The sequence below is a fragment of the Protopterus annectens genome, chromosome 1.part1, assembly GCF_019279795.1.
Source record: "Protopterus annectens isolate FY-2018-M chromosome 1.part1, PAN1.0, whole genome shotgun sequence".
NCBI classification, from domain to species: domain Eukaryota; kingdom Metazoa; phylum Chordata; order Ceratodontiformes; family Protopteridae; genus Protopterus; species Protopterus annectens.
The window spans coordinates 1,681,869,943-1,681,890,989 of record NC_056726.1 but is presented as its reverse complement, the minus strand read 5'-3'; the positions used below and the strand labels follow the sequence as shown (position 1 = coordinate 1,681,890,989).

Here is a 21,047-nt window from a genome sequence, read left to right as displayed (position 1 = left end):
TTCAGCCTTCATGTCCTTCAAAAAATACATGCTAATACAAAACCTGTTAACTTTTTAGGTTTATACCAGCAACAATTAAAACCCATCCATATTTTTGAGCCCTTGTTGCCCCCCCCCCCCCCATTATTTTTGGCTTTGTCCAGATTTCTTGTGCTAAATGGTTGAGGGAGATGCTCACTACAATATATTGTTTTTTTACAGACCTTTAAACATAGAATTGGGACCAAATAATGACTGAGACAAAGAAATGCAGGGCTTTAATTGCCATCTGGGAAATGGAGAGGACAAACGAACAACAAATCTAGGCACATTTTAATGAAAGGCTGTATGCACCTAAATTATAAAGCACAAAACATACGAGTACATTATTAAATTTGTAAAATTCAGCAAAAGCAGTTCTAATAAACCTAGAGCAAATACTCTAGGCTCTCTTTAGATTACCAAACCACACAGTAATGATTTGGGGTCTCATCTGCTGCAGAAATAATTAGCAAAATGAAAAAACTGAACGAATATTTTAGTATACACACGCTCCTTGTGAAAATTGTAAAACTGTTGAAGTCTTTAAGGCATCCTATGGTCAAAATCTAATGTTTCTTCCCTGAATATGATCATCTGTATTTATGAATACTGTACATCAATAATGCAAAAGCAAACACTTTTATTGCAGTGCTAAACAGATGCATCTCAGCTCTCTACCAAAATGCTGCATAAGGGAACTTTATATAATCAAATTTCAGTCCAATAGTTTTTTAAATTCAGTTTCCTTTACAAAAGGATTTGATATGACAAGCTCACTGCGCCAGTCACTAGTAGCAGTGTCAAAATATCAAAACTAGTACAAGTACTACTAACTTCAAACCGATCCGCAGCTGTTAACGCTCAAGACAGTGAATGCACTTAAAAGTCACCACTTTTAAAAACATCTTTTCTAAACGTTGACCACCTCAGACTTGTGCTGGATAAAAATCTTTATTTTTTTAATTTTCTTGACAAAACAAAAAATTGCCAGTTTTCCCAGTCCTTTTACTGCGTAATACAGTTCTCTCCAACATCTTGTGCATAATGGTCAGAAATGGTTGTGCGAAGCTCCTCAATGTCTGTATGTAACTGCTGTACTTCTGAAAGTTTCTTTTTGAGTAATTCAGGGCTTTGCCAGTTGCCATCATCCTCAGTGGAGCTCTGCATAGCTAAACAATTAGGAACAAAATTATTACAAACAGAAAAAAAAAGTATTGTTCTCTTCTTGCATTTGTTAGGTATCATTACAATAAGAAACCTTTTGAATAGAAAAAACTGTGGAAATTTGAAATATTACAGACAGATCACTACTGGTGCACTTCCTATATAATATTTCAGTTTTAAATGCACCTATACTTATTTCCAGTCTTTACTAGGCAGATTAGAATACCATATTACATTACTGGAAAGCTCATTAAATTAATATTCCTCATTTAATCACTAACGTGATAAGCTCCAGATTTAATACTGCCCCACTGTGCAATTCACTGGTCAATTTAGAAACTAAAATCATTAACTAGGTTCATTAAACTGATCACCCATTATGCCAAGATGTTAACTGAGAAAAATTAAGTTTAACCGGCAATGTATACTGCAAGAATGGGAAGCAATATACCTTAATGCATTAAGTAAAAGGATTATAAATTTACATATTACTCACACAAAACAGCACTCGGACACGAGTAATGTCAATCCTTCAATAGGTTCATAGGTTCATACTAGGCTATCTGCCCAAGGGCATTTATAAGCCTAGCCCATAGTTATGTGGCTTTCACCACCCCTTTAGTTTGAATAAAAACTATGCCTATCATTTTGCTGTGCCTCTGTCAAGCAGTGACACTGAAGTAATCCCTGGGGTATATCTGCAATCTCCCATCCATTGGTCAAGATTCCTCTTGAACAAGGCCAGAGAGGTGCTCTGCCTCACATGTACCGGGATTTTGTTCCACAGCATAGGGAGTCTCTGGGTGATGAATCTGTCCCTCCAGCACGTTCTATTTATAACCTTGTCAAGGTTTAAGTCTACCGCACTTGTGGATCTGAGGGATGTAGATTTGTTGAGGTGAAGCATATTCATCAAATCTGGGTTTGACATGGCCTTATATGTCAGGCACAGGTCACCTCTGAGCAAGCGGTATGAGACTGAATAGAGCTGGAGTTCTTTCAGTCGGGCAGCATAAGACATATTTTTGAGACCCTTTATCCTTTTGGTGAGGAACTTTTGGGGCCTTTCAAGCTGCAGCAGGTGTCTGGTCAGACACATTCCGAATGGGGCATTGTACTCAATCATAGGTCTAATGAGTGATGAGTACAGGGGGACGATGACCTCCCTTGATCTAGATGTGAATCCCTTCATGATCAGGTGGGCGATATAGAAGGTTTTCCTAACTACTTTAGCAACATGAGTGTCAAACTAAAGGCTACTGTCAACCTGGGTCCCCAGATCCCTGATGACTTTTTCTGTGCTCAGTGGATTGCCACCTATATGGTAGCTAGGGGTAACCTTGTTTTTCCCGAAGGGTATGACTATGCATTTTTTGGCGTTTAACTTCAGGCCATGGCTCTGGCACCAGTTATCCGCTTCTGTGAGGCCCTTCTGGAGGATATCTGTGTCAGATGTGTTTTTGACTATGGCGCCCAGTTTGCAGTCATCTGCAAACTTTGTCAGCCATAACCCTCCTGTGTTTGCTTGTACTTCAGAAAAGTAGATGCCGAACAAGAGTGGACCCAGGACTGAGCCCTGTGGGACACCACTTGTGACAGGCTTTGAGTCTGACATGGCTCCAGCAACTCTGACCCTGTGGGTTCTGTCACTTAGCCAGTTTGCAACCCATCTTGTCAAATAGGCCAGTTTCACTTTGTAAGTGGTCAGACAAGCCAGCTTTGCTCTATAAGCTTCATCATAATCACACCACATGATCAAGAACATTCAAATATTAAAATCAAGAAGTCATCTGAGAACACCAATAAAATGCTGCTGGAAATATAAGGTAAATCAATGCAAACATATTCCAAAGTCTATCTCGAGATTATTTTATCAGAAAAGAATATTTATAAATATGAAACAATCAATGGGAAAATAGAAATAGATCAGATATATATCATTCAATAAAGAGTCCTCCCCAAAAAAGACTCGACAGAAAATATAAATTAATTGATAAACAGCAAATGCACTAAGTCAAAAATATTAAAACTGTTGATAACAAGTATTTAAACTCATCTCCCTATGATAACTACTCCCTGCATCCTCATTTCCTGTCTTCCCTCTCACTCACACACATATAGTCTTGTCTTACTGACCTGCATTCTTCTCCTCTCTAGAGCATATCTCCACCTCTCCAGAGTCTCTTCAGCCAGTTCCCTACTCTCACTACAGACTACATCATCCACAAACATTATAGTCCATGGGGACTCCTGTCTGATCTCATCTGTCAACCTGTCCCATCACCAAACAACAAAGGACTCAGAGCTCATCCTTGATGTAATCCCATCTCCACCTTGAATGCATCAGGTCATTCCTACTGCAGACCTCACCACCACCACCACACTGCCCTCATACATATCCTGTACCACTCTTACATACTTCTCTGCCCCTCTGGACGTTCTCACACAATACCACAACTCCTCTCTAGGCACCCTGTCACATGCTTTCTACAAGTCCACAAAGACACAATGCAACTCCTTCTGACCCTCTCTATACTTCGCCATCAACAACTTCAGATCAAAGATCACATATGAGGTTGTTGTTTTCATTTGCTCTTCAATCTGTGGGACATGGATCTGACTAAGCAGCATTTTTCAGCATCAGATCCGAGCTCCAAGCTCTTCCCCTACCCATAATGACCCCGTCTCCCACCTCCCCTTCAGCTCTTGTTTGAAGCACGTATTACTAGCATTGTGGTCCGTTGCTCCAGGCTTTTGGTGAGTGTTTTTTTGGTAATTTAATCCTATCCTTTTGACCTTTCCTATCTTCTTTTCACCCTTTCACCTTCCTCTACCTTTGCACTCATGCATTGATCCTTAGCTTTGTATGTGTATGAGAGAGCGTGTTTCTGGGTCCTCTGCTTCTTCTACCACGGCTGAGACACCTAAGCCAGGGTTCCAGAAGTGCACGGTGTGTGGCCATAAGCTTTCCCCCGCTGATGGCCACACTCTCTGCGTAGTCTATTCAGGAGTCCCGCACCTGGATTCCACCTGTTTGATCTGCACGGGGTTCAACCCCCACTAGCTGATCGACAGAAGGAATAAGCTGATCCTTAAGGGCCTCCTTCCTCCTCCCACTGCGAAGGCCCAAGCTTCATCCTCAGCTTCTACTGCTTCCTCCACCCCGGCCTCTGGGACTCAACCTCCTGCCAAGAGGGACAGGGATGGGGAGTGAGCCCCAGAGGCCGGGGTGGAGGAAGGGCAAACATCGAGACCGGGATAGGCTGAGGAAGTGATCCCCCAAGCACTCTATCTTGGCCAAGCCCTCAACAAAATCTTGCCCGGCTTCCAGTTCAGACTCCCTTCAGTTCCGTTCACCTTGCTTCTCCCCAGAGCTGGAGGTTTCTCGGGGCCATTCCCCTGTGTCGGCCTCCCCCCACTGCCTGCCTAGTCCTGTGTTTGCGGCCTCCTCTGCCAGGTCCACTCCCGGCCTTTCCGAAGCTGAGGTGGACAGGATGATGCAGAAATTTATCCACACACAGATTCAGATGGGAGTCTTGCCTGCCCCCTTCCCCCTCCGGGGCTGGGGGCATGCAATCCACCTTTTTTCTCATCACTCCTCCACCAATCTGACCCCCGGTTTCAGAGTCTTTGGATCCGAGGCTCCCTCGGCATTGATGGGTCGACGTTGATGGTACCTTGACACCGACCACAGAGCCGTAGCCTCAGCTCCGGATCTGAAGGGGGTGGTGTCGGCTCTGAGTTTTTTGGAGCCAGGATGTACACTTAGAGTCTTGTCACCTGCAGGTTCGGCTCTGGCTCCCCTGTTGACTCAGAGGATTATGGACCTGGTTATTCTCCCAGCTCCAGGGGTACGTTCTCCCTCTGCCTTCAATGTGGTGGAGAGGGTCCTCTTGGTTCCATCGAGACCCTTGACGCTTTTGTCTTCTGAGTCCATCCTGGCTCCCTCTGTGTCTGGTCCAGATTCTGCTATCCTGGCCTCTCAGGGACAGCCTGTTGCCTCTCTGCCCCAGAGAATTCCCCAATGGGTACAGCCTGAAGTTTGAGTCCTCCCTAGAGACCACCCCCCTGAGGAGGTTTCTTGAAAGCACACCTGTAAAAGGAGACACATGGACTCCCCGTCGGAGTCCCTCATGGAGGACACATACTTGGAGGAAGGGGAGAGTTCCCCCTGGTCAGCCACAGATGATGTCTCCTTTGGAGACATCATGGAGATCCTTTGCCAGGGTGGTCTGCCCAAAAACTCAACCCTGATGAGGCGGTGCTCCTGGAGGCATTTGGAGCAGGACCCTCTACATCCCTGGGTGTCCCCTCCCACGGATCCCCTGGTGGATCTCATTACATCTCAGGCATGGAATGAGCCTAACATGGTGCAGCCTATCCCCAAACACCCTGATAAGATCCTCAGTGCCCCATCAGATAAACTGCACTGGACAAGGGGATCCCCTGTTGATGCCATGGCGGTGGCGGCCACTAAGGAGCTCATGCAGGAGAGCTCCATGGTCCATCCGCTGGACCGCGAGTCTAGGACCATGGACCATTTTGGGAAGTGGGTCTACGCTTCAGCAACATTCTCTAAATGTGCACTGAACTACATGGCACATGTGAGCAGGCTTCAGCGAGACTTAGTTAAGGAGGTCGCTGAGTCTGCCCCAGGATCCATGTCAGTGGCAGAAAATATGTTTTTTTTTCCTCTTGGATGGCCACCCTCACCTCCATCTCCAACATCTCAATGCGGCTCCTATCGCACGCTACCAAGGGCACTGCTAGAGCAGCCGGAGCAGGAGCTGCAATCAGGCGTCACGTCTAGCATTGACTTTGTGCCTTTTTGGAGCCCTTTAATGCATTTTTTACAAATGCCCCGTATAATGGTTTCACTCTCTTTTGAAAGACTGTATGTGAGACATTGATCCAGAGCGAAGAGGACGGAAAGACTATGTCTACTGTCGGAATCCGCTTCTCAACCCCTCAACAAACCTTTTCCAGGCATCAGCAAGGGGTGAAGAAGATGTGGTTCCGGATGTCTAGGGGTTATTCCAAGGATGTTTAGGACTTGCCTTCCTCCAGAGGCAGATGGGGATTTGACAGACGCTGCCTTGCGGCAGAGGGGTTATGAGGAAACAAGGGTCTTGGGATTCTTGCCTGGCTGCTCATCTCTGGAGCCAGTCGGAGGTTGACTTTCGCTACACCCAACAGCCTGGGAGTCAATCACAGACAATCATTGGGTGTTGCAAATCATATCCAGAGAATATTCAATTCCCTTCACCCAAATGCCACTCCCTCCCAAACACCCCCCGGACATTCCACCCCTGTAAAGGGAAGGTGCAGCAGTGGAAATTTCCAAGCTGCTCAAAAATCAAGTCATCCAGCCCGTCCCCCTAGACCAGTCCAGATTATGCATCTATTCCCGGTTCTTTTTAATGCCAAAGAAGATGGAGGACTTAAGACCGATCCTGGATCTGTCAACCCTAAACCTGGCAGTTGCCAAGATGAAATTCCAGATGATCACACTCCAATCTATCCTGCCCTTCCTGCAGGAGAATGACTGGATGTGCTCAGTGGACCTCCAGGACATGTACCATCACATCAAAATGGATAGATGTTCCTGACCCAAGTCAGAGTGCTATCCTTTAGTCTCACCACAGCCCCCAGGGTGTTCACTAAAGTGATGGCAGTGGTAGCAGCTCACCTGCGGCTGCAGGGCTTACGGGTCTTCTCCTACCTGTACTTCACTCTCCAACAACAACCTTGGAGCAAACATTGCATCTCTAAGTGCTCTTTCCTAGTATGAAACCATACTGCTGCTCGCTAATCATCACCTCCCTTCTTGACCTACCTTTCACTTCTCCTTCCCATAACTTCATGCTGTGGCTGACCAATTGTATTCCTCTGTAGTTACTACAACTCAACACACCACCCTTATTCTTAAAAATCTGTACCGTTACACTTCACTCTTCAGGCATCCTCTCACTTTCCAAGATTTCATTAAACAATCTGGTTAAAAACTCACTGCCATCTCTCTTAAAGACCTTCATGCTTCCACAGGTATGTCATCTGGACCAACAGCCTTACCATTCTTCAACCTCTTCATAGCTGTCCTTAATTCCTCCTTGCTAATCCACTGCACTTAGTGATTCACTACCCCCCACATCATCTAACCTTCTCTCTCTCTCTCTCTCTCTCTCATTCTCTTCATTTATCAGCCCCTCACAGTACTCTCTCCATCTGCTCAATACACTCTCCTTTCTTGTGAGCATGTTTCCCTCATCATCCTTTATCACCCTTAGCTGCTGCACATTTTTCCCAGCACTGTCAGATGAGCTGATGTGATATCACGAATGAATATTAGGATCAATGTTTACAGTAGAGAAAAAACATTTTATTTCATATTATATAAATGAATTCAAATGTTTTTTAAAACACATAAGTGGTTCTTCATTGGTTGTTGGGGTAACTGTTTAATCAATAATTAATTGTAGTTAATGTATTTAAAGGTTAACGGTGTGTGTTAGTGTTGTCTGAAGAAGTCTCGCTAATAGCGGGACGTAAAGCGTTTCATGTGAAATAAAAGTTTATTCTGGTTATAGTTTTGGCCTCATTTATAGTTCTGCAGTTTCGTATGTGTTCAGTACTCTCTAGCTGTTTTTGTGTCTATATAGATTATAATATGCCAAGGATATAACAGCCAGCTTTTAACGGTTCTGGGCACCTTCTACACACCAAAATCATTGGCTCAAGCAGAGCTGGGTAAAAGACAGGTTTGGGCACCAAACCCTTCAGAGTTTTCATGCCAACTGAGACAGGGAGGCTAAACCCTGAGAGGACATTACTAGCAACAAAAACAGATGTCCACAGACTGGCAAAAAAAAAGACACCATAAAACAAGGGATATGGAGGGGAGCAGCTACTGCAGCAATGATCATTCGAACATCTACTGTTACAGAAAGTTTACTTCACAAGTATACTATGTTCATCATAATGCCTGATCACTGCAGTAGCCTAAGCTATAACATTAGATTAATCCTCCATCTTAAAACATCTTGCAGGTGGAAGGGGGTGAGTCCAGGTGCTCCTGGAGAATAGTCCTACCAAAGCCTGACCTAGACTTGGAAAGGAATTCACCCTGTAGTGCTTTACAAAGTAATGTAGAGGACTAAATCGCTGCTTCTAGAATAGATTCTGAGCTCAACTTTTTCCAAAAAAAAAAAAATTGATGAAGGCCCTGATAAAGTGCGCCTTGACCCTGCCTGGAATAGTTTTATTGTTGTGGGAACAATAAAAGGCAAGAGCATGAACTAACCACCTAGAAATACTCTCTCTTGACACAGGTTGTCCCTTCCTACCTTCATAAGAAATGACAAACTGATCAAAAGTTCTGAAAAATTAGTTCTGTCAATACAGTCCCCGAGTTCTCTATGTTCACTCATTTTAGGGCTCAGGGATGAATGCAGGGGATAGACAGATTGCACATGAAAGTAAACTTGGATACCACTTGAGGCATAAAAAGAGGAGTGGTTCTCAGGAAACTCCGTCTCTGTGGAAAATGAGAAGAGTGAGCCACCATAACTACTTGTAACTCAGGTACTTGACTATTCTCCACATGAAGAACCTCAAGTCAGCCAGATGAGCTGGTTTGAATGGAGCAACTGCTAGCTTCTCTAACACAAAATTAAGATAAGGAGGAGAAGCCACCAGTTTTAATGGAGATTGCTTATTTAATATGTCTTTCATAAACATTTGACATGACAGTACTTTGAAAGAGGGGGATCCATATGCACATTGAAATGACCAACAAATGAACATTTATTGAGGAGTAAGACAGGCCACAGGAAAGCAACACAAATGTAAAACCAGAGAAACACTAGCCCTGTATAAGTTTTGGCACTTTTGCTGGCACTGACTAGGAAACCTTTCCCATTTGATTATATGTGATTTTCTAGTAGCCAGCTTTCTTGACTCCATTAGTACCCTGCTGCATAAAAGTATCAAGACTCTATCATCCAGGCAGCCGGCTAAAGTTGTTTGGTGTATGGATGTATGAAACACCCTTCTTTTTGTGCAACTAGATCTGGTCTGTGAGGAAACGTGCAGCGATTGCCCCTGGTCAATTCCAAAAGAATGGAGAACCACTGTTATGTTCACCAGAATGGAGTCACTGCAATGACCTTGGGAGATTCCTTCTGAATCTTCAGACGTATCCTGGGTATCAGTGGAATTGGTGGAAAAGAATACAAAAACTGTCCTAAGGAAAAGAAAAGGCTTCTGTCTTCCAGGCTGTCTTAAATGGAGACTTGGGACAGAATTTTGCCAGCTGACTATTCAGAGAGGAGACAAAATGATCAACTTGAGGAACTTTCCACAGATGGATCAAACCTTGGAAGACTCCCTGATTTTGTTTCCGTTCGTAAGGGCCTGCCTCTGTCCTGCTCAGCTGGTCTGCCATAAAATTTTGCTCTGACAGAATGCAGAATGTCTGTACAGTGAGACTATACAACTGCTATATTGCACAGGGGTTAAGATCTGGTTCCCCCTTGCTTGTTTATTCATGACATTGCTGCAGTATTGGCTATCACTTAATCTCTAACCAAGGGAGAATTCAAAATCACATTTTTTACATCTTTGGACAGGTTCTGAGAACACAGCCAGGCAAACCTCTAGGACAATGCCCAGTGGCATCAGCCCTGGATGCAGTATCTACAGTCATATACATATTTATAAACAATGAATGGTGACCTGAGAAATGGAAGAAACTAAACCACATAAAGATGTTTTCTTCACAAGAGGGAACTGCAAATAAAGCATTCCTCATACTTTCACAATTAATCAGATTCAACTTCAACATATGAGCCTGACAATGTAACATTCAAAAAATTAAAGCTGCAAAAACTGCACTTTTCCCTCCAAACTTATCAATAGCTCTCACATCCTTAACTGAAAGAGGAGGATTAGACTAAGTGTTTGGCAGCAGCTTGATTAACTAAAGCTACAGCTGCTGGGTCAAGTCTGGAATTCTGGAATGAATGTATAAAAACTTAGAAGACCGACTTTGTACATTCTACCTGCTTTCTTAGGTGTAAGCGGGCTGGCTGTCAGGGAAACCACATGCTGTGACAAACCTAGCGCTGTCAGCACTGGGGGTGAAGGGTGAGGGTTATAGGAATTTCACTTGTAATAATTCATAGTATTTTCTGAAGGAAAGAGAGAGAAATACACACACATGAAAAGGATAGAGGTCCAGAGACTAATCAAAATTATTTTTGGTTCCGAAGTGGTGATCTTGGGTCCATTCTAGACCTCAGTCACGTAAGCCAATATGTGAAACAGACAACTTTCTAGATGGTCATGGTTTACCTTTTCTGAGGAAGGACAGTTTGTTCTCTCTTCTTCCAGGAGCAACAGTAACCATCAAAGCACCCCTTCTGGAGTGAGTGTTTGTGTATGAAGGATGGCGTAGTGAGTGTCATTGAGTGGGGAAGACTGTCCATGACACAAGTCTTCGACAGATGCCATTCTTCACATCAATGTTCAGGTGATGGGAGCAGTCCTCCTGTGGTTGGAGGTCTTTCAGGACTCCCTTCCCCATGTGTGAAATTGTTATCCAATGTGTCAGTCGTTTGGTATATCAAAAAACAATGAGGAACCTGTTCATACCTTTTATGGAAAGAGGCTATGAGGGTCTGGCAGAGGGCAATGTCTTCCCAGTGCTTTCTGACTACAATGCATAGCCTGGAGAAGTCCACTGTACTAGTGGAAAACCTGAGCTGAGATCCTCTGCCAAGAGTGGTGTTTTAATAAGACAGTGGCTTTCACAATTTTGAGTAGCTGGAGCCAACCTCGGTACAATTTGCAACCCTATCGAACACCAAATGCAGCAGCCACTTTGCCCCAATTCCCAATAGGAGCAGTCACAGGTGGATGCCCTGGTTCACAATTGCTCCCCGGGTCTACTTTATACTTATCCTCAGACTCCTCTTATAACCAAATTTCTGCAGAAAGCTGTCTGATGCAAGGAAAAGGTGATTCTCATCACTTCCTTTCGGCCTTAACAAATACAGTTCCCCTTCTTGTGGCCTCCTCTGGTGTACCCTCCATAGGTGCTGGACCCTCTTACAAGGGTGAACATCCTCTTGATTTTTTGGATGTTCATAGTCAGTTCCATTTCTATTTACATTGTACAAAGAAACTCAGGAAATCTGACCAACTTTTTGTTTCCTTTTCTGAAACTAAACTTGGAACCAGTTTCTCCAAGGTCACACTGTCCATGTGATTGTCTGATTGCACCACGTATGTCTACAGAGCCAAAGGACTATCACTACCTAACAAATGTAAAGCACGTGCAGCTTCTACTACTTTCTTTTCTAGAGTCCCTACTTATATCTGTGCTGTGGCTACTTGGTCTATAGTGCACACTTTTATATTCCATTACAAGTTAGGCCCGCAGTTCTTGTCTGGGGCTTTGACTGGCTCTTCCATCCTCCAGAACATCCTTCCATAAGTCTACCTAGGCTTTATGACAGTTGGGGATTATGTCCTATTAGCTGAGACAGATGAAAAAAAAAATACTTGGATATGAAAGGTATGTACCTACCATAACTCTTGATTTGTGTTGTCTTCTTCCATTCGTCTCAACCTTCCTTTCTCTCATCCTCCAACCAGACTGTCAACACCTTGGACTCTTGATTAACTGCAGTGGACATCTCCAGAGCCTTGCCTTACTTATAGTCCTTGAATGTATTACTGCCATTCTATACCCTTTGCTTATTTAGCAAAAGTCGAGTTTTCTGTATAAGCTAGCAAACTCAATCTGAGGAACTGTTGGGATTATGGATAGGGGAGCAGTCTGAACCTTGGATTCAAATTCTGAGAACTACTGACATTGGATACGGTCAAAGTCAATATACCTTAGTTGAGACAGATGAAAAAGACATCATCAGATCATATCTCTAAAAAACAGGAAATACCTTAAGTGAAAGAGCCAGTACCACTAAATCTGGCTACCAGGTGGAGTGTTTCTGTTTTATGGACTTTGATTAAAATAAAAATCCAGTTGTTTTGGTTGAGGTCATTTACTGCTAAAGATCACACATTTGTTATTTAAAAGCGCCAGTAGGATCAAAGGGTAATTTACAGCAAAAAGTATAGTTATGCAAGTCCTACTTACCTTTAACAGAAGGAGAGCAAATTTCACACTGCCTCACTGGCATACAGATTCTGTGCCTGCATGCAAACCACACTGGCAGGTTTCCAAAGCTCAGAAGCCCTTCCCTCTGACATTCTGTAATAGGGAATTGGTTAAGCCCCTCAGATCAGAAGTCTAATCCCTTTCACAGAAAATCAGTTATTCAAGCTTTAGAGAGACAATCCCAGCATTTCTAGGTTTACATTCTGCAGTGTTCACCTTAGTGTGCATCTTTGAGCATGCTCAAGAATTACCTATCTAGAGAGTTGGAGTGTTTCCTATATGAAGTTTTAGCATTTTAATCACAGTCTAAAGTTAAGTAATCACCATAATGTCCCATCTGAGTTGCTGCTTTTCATTTGTCTTCAACCTGTGGGATCCAGAACGGATCTGACTATGGCCGCATACTCCAGCATCGGATCTAAGCTCCAAACTCCTCCCCTACCCATAATGCCCCTGTCTCACTCCTCCCCTCAGATCAAGTTTGTTGCTGAACTGCAGCAACGCATCCTAGACCATATGCCTCTAGACCTGGCATCTTCACAAAAACTAATCAGGAGAGAAACTAGCCAAAATGTAAAGGGGCAATGCCTCTTCCATCTTATTACACAGCCCACAACACAAGGCAGAGGGAAGGAGGGAGAGATGTTTGAAGACACATGAAAAGCAACAACTCAGATGGAACGTTATGGTGAGTACATAACTTTTTTATCTGAAGTTGTTGTTTTCATTTGATCTTTAACCTGTGGGACAGAGTCCTCAGCTACCGAAGAACCCTGAAGGATGCCCTGCTCCTGGAAAGAAGGTCTAATTTATAATGGGAGATAAATGTGTGAGATGATGCCCAGGTAGCAGCAGAACAGATATCATCTAATGAAGTAGCAACAGACCTGGTGGAATGCACCCGGACATGCCCTGGTGGAGATAACCTTTTAGCTCTATAGGCCAACAAAATGCACTCAGAAATCCATCGAGCAATAGTAACCGCAGAGACAGGCTTTCCAAGGAAGGGTTTAAGAAAAGGAAACAAGTTGATCCGACTTACAAAAGGATTTTATTCTAAGCAAATAGAAATGCAGCTGTGTTGACCAAGTAAATGCAACTTGTCGTTTGTCTTTTTGGCTTTTCCCGGTTTGGGGTCGCCACAGCGGAACTCCTGTCTGATAATGATTGGCAGTAGATTTTTTATGGTGCCGAGTTGCCAGCCCAATGCCCAACCTTCAGCAAAGGCACACCCATTCACGCATGTCTTTCAGAGGCTACTCGACCACAGGGAGGACAGGCAGACTCCCACACAGAAGGCACTCCAGCCATGAATCGAACAGGAGAACCTCTTACAGTGAGGCAACAATGCTACCGCTGTACCACCGTGGCTTCTAAGTAAACACAACTTGTACTCTCCATTATTCTGAAAATTTGGAAAGAAAACTGGAAGATTAATGACCTGGTTAATATTGGACCCTGACGCTACTTTCCGCAGAAATGATGGATTTGTTTGCCGGGAGACCCTGTCTTTATGAAACACCATACAAACAGGCTTGACAGATTATGCTTGGATCTCAAAGGCTCTCTTGGCTGAGGTAATTGCCACCAAAAAGGCTGTCTTCCAAGGCCAGAACTGAAACTCAACCTTAGCTGCTGGTTCAAAGGAGGGATAGACCAGAGCTTGAAGTACCATGGTGAGATCCCAAGGGGAACTGGGTCCTTAACTGGAGGCCTAAGGCAAAAAGGCCTTACAAAGCTTGGATGAAGCCAAGGAAGCCAGATTCTCACCAATGTGAAAATTAGAGATCGTTGCTAATGGTTTACTATCATATACCCGAAATGTACTCGGTTGGCTGTTCACATGGTTGACAGATTATGCGAAATTCACACTGTCGAACACTGGAATTGCCATAATACATGTCGACTGCTACCTAGGAACGGGTTTTAACATGGATCGAGATAGGGGCAGATGTGTATTTCGGCAATATCAGTGTTCGACATCGCCTACGGTCGACATTCCGATGTTCGAACGAAGTGGCGTCGACCAACTTCACTTTGAATAAATGATAGTAAACTGTTGGTAATTGTACCTTAACTGTGAATAAGCTGGCACTGTGATTAAAAATATCTGCCGGAAACTCCAAGATAGCTGGAACCGGCACAGTGAAAGGATTCAGGTCATGCTAAGAAGCCCAGATAGAGAAACACTTCCATTTACTCGAGTAAACATTCCTGGTAGAAGATTTGTGAGCCACTACCAAAATCTTCTTAATGGGAGAAGAAAGCCCGAGAGTCCTAATTATCAAAGGAAATGGAGCAGCCAAGCCATGAGCTTCAGGCTGACCAAGTCTGGGTGACAAATCCCTGAAGGAAGTGAAATGAGATCTGGAACTGGATCTAGGGTCCAAGGTAGACACACTGCATGAGACCACAGAAAGGGGAACCAAACTTGATGAGGCCAAAAGAGGGCAAAGAGGATCATTGAGCTCCCCAGCCATCAAGCTTTCTGAATGAACTTGGATATCAGAGGTAGTGGAGGGTAAGCATATAGCAGACCGGAGGGCCAAGCATGAACTAGTGTGTCTCTGGGGGGGGCTTCCTCGGATGGGGATTCAGAGTGAAATACTCACTGCATTTCATGTTGAAAGGAGATGTGAAGAGCTTACAGCAAGGCTGACCCACTTCTAAAGATCTGTTTCGTTACTGAAGGATGCAGAGACCACTCATCAGGCATCAGGATAGATATGCTGAGCCTGTCCACTAGAATGTTACACCCCCCGGATAGCCGGAGAAAATCACCCACTCCCACAATCTCATGGCTTCACGACAAAGGGGGTAAGAGCTGGTCCCCCCCCCCCCATTTGTTGATGTACCAAACTACTGACATATTGTCTGTCTGGATGGCAATAGTCCCTAGAGGAAGAAAGGAATAAAGAGCTTGCAATGCCAAAAGCACTGCCCTCATCTCCAGGACACTGATATGCAGATGGGTCTCCTGGGAGGACCACATGCCTTGGACAGTCCTTCCCATGCAATGCCCCCCCCCCCCGGACCCGAGCAGGAAGACATCTGTGGTCGCAGGGAAGGAGAAAATGAATGGGCAACCCAGATGATCCGGGGATTGAAGCCACCACAGAAGAGAATCCTTGCAAGCCCGATATAACTGAACTGGATGAGATAAGGGAAGGTGTAGTAAGGACCACAACTGCCAGAGTCCATTGGAGGATCCTCATATGAAGGCACGCTGTTGGAACTAGAGTAATTGTGGCCGCCATGGACCCCAATGCCTAAAGAATTGACTTTGCTGGAGGACATCTGATCTGAAGGATAGAAGAAACATGACGTCGAAGGAAAAGCAGTCAGTCTGGAGGTAGAAACACCATGGCTTGGACAGAATCTAAGACCTGTACTGGTGTCAACTGTGACTTCTTGAGGTTTATGGCTATGCCCAGATAGTGGGCGGTCTTGAGAAGAAGATCAACAAAGTCTATGCCTGGAGGAGGAGGAAAGGAGCCAATTGTCCAGGTAGGGAAGGACCTGAACCCTGCAGCTGCAGGTGGGCTGCCACATCCGCCATCACTTTGGTGAACCCCCTGGGGGCAGTGGTGAGTCCAAACGGGAGTGCTCTGAACTGAAAATTACTGGCTCCCAGCTGGAAGGGGAGGAACCTTCGAGAGCACCTGTTCATCTTTATAGCAATAACCCGGGTGTTGGGTGGGTGGTAAATTAATGTTGGCGTGTTTTGGGGTCGAGGGTTTAGAGTGGAAGTTAATAACAAAAAAAAAAAATAACCATTACCCAGTACCACAGAACTATATATTGCTATTATTGACATTATTTAAGAAAAGAAACTATTACTTTTCTTAAATAATGGCATAGTATAATGCCTGTTTACTGCCCTTCCGCAGATGTCTTGGCATCGAGAAAGCAACGGATCTCCGTTGCTTTTTAGATATCGCTATGTTAAATGAGTTTAACATAAAGAGTTATACTAATGGAAAAAGTGACCTTTTCCATTAGTATAACGCTGGCCAATCGGGATCATGGTATAATATGTGATAGTACACGTCCTGGAGGTCCATCGAGCACATCCAGTCATTTCTCTGTAGGAAGGGCAGACTGGATTGAAGAGTGACCATCTGGAATTTCATCTTGGCAACTGCAGGTTTAAAGTTGACAGATCCAGGATGGGTCTCAAGTCTTCTGTTTTCTTTGGGACTAAAAAGTACAGTTGTGTGCACTTACCATAAATGTAGATGTTTGAATGTATTCACTGCTGCAGTCATCACATTTGGGTTATCCCTGCCAGGGAAGCCCTCGGCCGGCCGGAATACCAGAGACTTAGTATTTCTGCATCGGTTGCTGTCACTAGAGGACTGACGTCAGGTCATTAGTGGTATAAAGGAAGGCATCCGACACTATTACATCAATTTTTCTTGCCCTAACCGGTTATGAACCCCCAAAGTAGAACCCCACCAATGGAAAATAAATACCAATATATCCCTTGTAAGGAAAAGAGAAAAAAGGAAGAAAAAGAGAAAGGGGGACGGAGGGAGTGAAACTAGGACTGCAACAGTGAATACACTTGAACATCTACATTTATGGTAAGTGTACACAACTGTACTATGTTCTTCGTGTTTCACTGTTGCAGTCATTACATTTGGATAGATTCCCAAAGCTGAGAAAATGAGTTGATGCAGTCCAGGAAGCTACGGGCTGGCTAGCATGCCCTGCAAGGCTGCAGAGGCAAACCCTACCCTGGATTTGGAGAAGAGAGGCAGGTGGTAATGCTTGGTAAAAGTATGAACAGATGTCCAAGTGGTAGCCTCCAGGATGTTCATGTGGAGACTCCTCTGAGGAAAGCTGCAGAGGTGGAGGCTGCTCTGGTGGAGTGCATCCTGACCCCCTTGGGGGGAGGCTTGTCATGCTGTTTGTAGCAGAAATGGATGCAGTGTGGAGGGTGAACATTTTGAATTTTGAGATCAACAGGAAGGTGTTTAGAATGGATAGATCGAGAATGGGGATTCAGGTGCCCTCTTTTCTGGGCACCAGAAAAAGTCTGGAGTAGAAGCCTTGGCCTATCTGCTCTGCAGGAACACGCTCTGCTGCTCCCAAGGAGAACAGGGAATGGATTTGCTTTTGTGCCTCTGCTCACTGATTTGGTGGTAGATCTGGGAACTCTTTTGGGGTTGAAAGGGTATGGAAGGAGAATATGTACCCCTCAGACGCAATGTTCAGAACCTATTGGTCCTTCGTAATGGTGGCCTGGGTGCTTGAGTGAAAGGAGAGTTTTTCTCCAAGGGGTATGTGAAGGTGGGTAGAGGCGAGGTCGGGAGGGGGCGAGTCATTGTGAGTTCTTACCATAAGGGGATGGCTTAGAACTTGCTGGTTTTGAAGTAGAGGTAGTCCACTGCTTAGATCTCTGCAACCCCTGGGGCTGCTGTCTGGGGAGGTCTGTTTTCATGGGGCCTAGGTTGGCCCTGTCTACTCGGAGCAGGAAAGGACCAGTGCTTGGAGGGAAAATGCCTGCTGAACCTGGGGGGGCTGGACTTGTAAGAAATCTTTAACCGTCTGCATAGATTTTGCTTTTTCTTCAAACTTTTTTAAGACCTCTTCTGCTTTAGTACCAAATAAGTTATCTTTGTGCAAGGGTGCATCCAACAATTTTGATTTGACATGGTCTGGCAGGGGTTGCTCCTTAAGCCATGCACGTCTTCTAATGATAGATCCGGTGACTGCTGCCCTGCAAGAAGCTTCTAGGGTGTCAAAACCACAGTGCAAAATGTGCTTAGTTACTTGACCAGCAGAATGCATTAAGGCATGAAATCTTTAGATTCTGCCCATGCAGGAAAGGAGGAAATTTTTTGTTTAAGGAGTTCCAAGGAAGCATATGGAACTGACAATTTAGTGCCCTGATAGCAAGAGTAGCTGAGGTGTATACTTTTTTACCCCATCTGTCCAGTGGTCGGAAATTCCTGTCTGAGGGGGGTAGGATTCTTAGATGAGGTTGCTTCAATCCCCTTAGGCCCTTGAGTAATGACATCAGGGTCAGCTGTTGAATTTTTAAAAATATATTTGACAGAGTCAGGGACTCTGTAGTACCTGTCTGGTTTTCTGGCAGCAGGAGGGAGGGCGTATGGAGTTAAGCTGGATTCAAGGAAGACATCATCCACCACATCTAGGATTGGGTGGATAGTTAAACGCATGTGTTGTGGAAGGTCCAGGAATTCTCAGAGTCTTTTTTTTGGACTGTGGGTAGTCTTGACTCTCCCATTGGAAATGCACCCATAAGGTAAGCAGGGTTTCCCCAAAGGAAAAATTCTCTGGGGGAGAGGCTGAAGGAATAGTGCATCAGAATCCTCATATGTGGAGAGGGGCTGCATGTCTTCACAGAGAGATGCATTGGAATGATCTGACTCTTGTTCAAACAAAACTACTGGAGACATATCTCTTTTTTCTTTTTGAGGGAGTGGCTTGGCTTCCCCAATCAGCATGATAAGGTCTTCTGCAAATTTAAGCATTGGAGACTGAGGCAAGGGAGCAGGCATCTGAGAATGGGTACTCAGTTTCTTGGGTGTGATTTGACACCTGGGACTATGGAACTCGGTTGTTTTCAAAAGAACGGAAGCCATAAACGGAGGAGTCGGTTTGTGTTGGGATTTGGTGTTGCGAAGGACATCCTCAGAAGCCAGTGCCTGCACAGTGGCTCCGGACTCATCCAAGGTAGAGACAACCGCAGGATCCTTAGACAAAACTGCGGCATACACACTCTGAAAGGGTCTCAGTAGTGGCCTGTGTATTAACTGAAGTGGGCATCAGGAGCTGCAAAAGTGCCTCACCGAGTTCTGGAGGACTGATGACCAGCTTAACGGAAGCATCGTCAGAAGATTTGGTCCTGTACGTTCCATCTGTCTTTATATCTTTACATTTTTTCGGAAGATCTGCTATCGGATGGCTTACTGAAGCCATATAGGAATTTGAGGACTGTAAATGGAAATATCCACCCACATCGAAAGCAGAGGGCAAACAAATCCCGTCAGCTGGGGAGAGAAGAACCAGATCAGCTGCTCCCTGCCCGGAGGAGGAAGCAGAATCCGAGCCTCCAAGCCTAGAGAGACTGATGTGGAGGGCCTACACCATACCTTCTGAACGGACGCCGAGACTACTCTGTATATACACATATGTACACACATACATAGACACACAGTCACACACATGTACCAATACATACTTTTATTTGTATATTTATATACACTAATGCATATATATATATATATATATATATGTGTGTGTGTGTGTGTGTACATATATATATATATATATATATATATATATATATAAAAAAAACGGAGAAGAAATTTTATCTAAGAAATGAACTTCATGACAATAACAGTATTCAGTAAATCACATCAACTCTTGTACTTAAGCGCTTTCGTCTTATTTATTATCAGGACTTCAACATGTTTCATAACTGTGAGCAACCATTTTCACTTAGTTTAAATACATAAATTCTAGCAGTCCATTTAAATTAACAACAGTTCCTTTCCAATAGAAGAGAGTGAACAGGCAAGGTGCTGTATGCATTTTCAACAACATTACCATCGCAGTTACACAAGGTAAACTGGTCAGACAGTAATAGCCTTGTGGTGCCATGTGCATACTAATAGGGATTGTGTGCAAAAAGGGATTGTGTGCAAAAGGAAAAAAAATTGGGGTGGGGGGGGGGAACCAGGAAGGATGTGAGTCATGCTGTAATAATTCTAATATTAAAACCCAGATTGGGTCGTCCCTGACGGACAACCCAGAAATTAGGGTAGAAAAGTCCTTACATAAGATATTCCAGGACAGTCTGCATCATTAATGGACACTATCCCAAATTCTGAATCTAACAATGATGTTAATGATGTTAACAACTTAGTTATTAACCTTACATCGCATATTTTTTCATCTAGTGAACTCAGTGTGTTAAATAAAGGTGTGGGATTTGCACAATCTTTTTGTGTCTCTCATTATGATATAATAAATGATATAAAAACTTTCTGCAGAAATTTAAACCTTAAATAATTTTTTGCTCATAAGGAAGGGGCTATGAAACGAACTGGTCAACAGGGTTTTCATTTTAAAAAATCAGAATTTGTACCCCCTTATCACAGCACTATAAAATCTTTTGAGCAGTTAAGTTTTGAAGGATTTACATGTTAATCAATCATGTATTTTTCGATCTTCTACTGACAATATGACTATCTGAAAATGAGGCTGCTAAACCTCTGGTAAATAATGAACATATAGTGATAGTGGGAGCAGACATGGGTGGAGCAGTTGTTTTATGGGACAAGAAACATTATCTACAACAGGCTCAGCGACAGTTATCTGATGCAGTTTTTTACTCAGTAATGTCCATCAACCCTACACAAGAATATAAACTGGAAATTGATAGGTATCTTGAAGAGGCTAAGATGAAGGGGTAATTACAGCCTCTTTGTTGACACAGCTGAAGGTTGAGGCACCATTACCTCAATACTTCTATTTGGTCCCCAAGATTCATAAAACGCTTCATAATCCACCTGGGCGTCCTATTATGGCAGTGAGAGGTTCATTAATTGAACCATTGTCTGAATACTTAGAATACAAGTTAAAACAGCTCCTTCCACTGGTTACAGCTAGGATCAGGGATACAAAACAGTTTTTGTCCCTGATG

The 21,047-nt window shown here is 43.9% G+C and overlaps 1 protein-coding gene across 1 annotated transcript in view; it reads right to left on the bottom strand.

The window, feature by feature from the left end:
* Window positions 1-231: 231 nt before the first annotated feature.
* CEP85 (centrosomal protein 85) overlaps window positions 232-21,047 on the bottom strand; it is a 2,011,196-nt gene continuing 1,990,380 nt past the window's right edge. Inside the window, exon 14 of the mRNA XM_044083921.1 lies at window positions 232-1,190. Coding sequence (XP_043939856.1) covers window positions 1,027-1,190 — 164 coding nt within the window. The 3' untranslated portion in view covers window positions 232-1,026. The remainder of the gene's footprint in view (window positions 1,191-21,047) is intronic.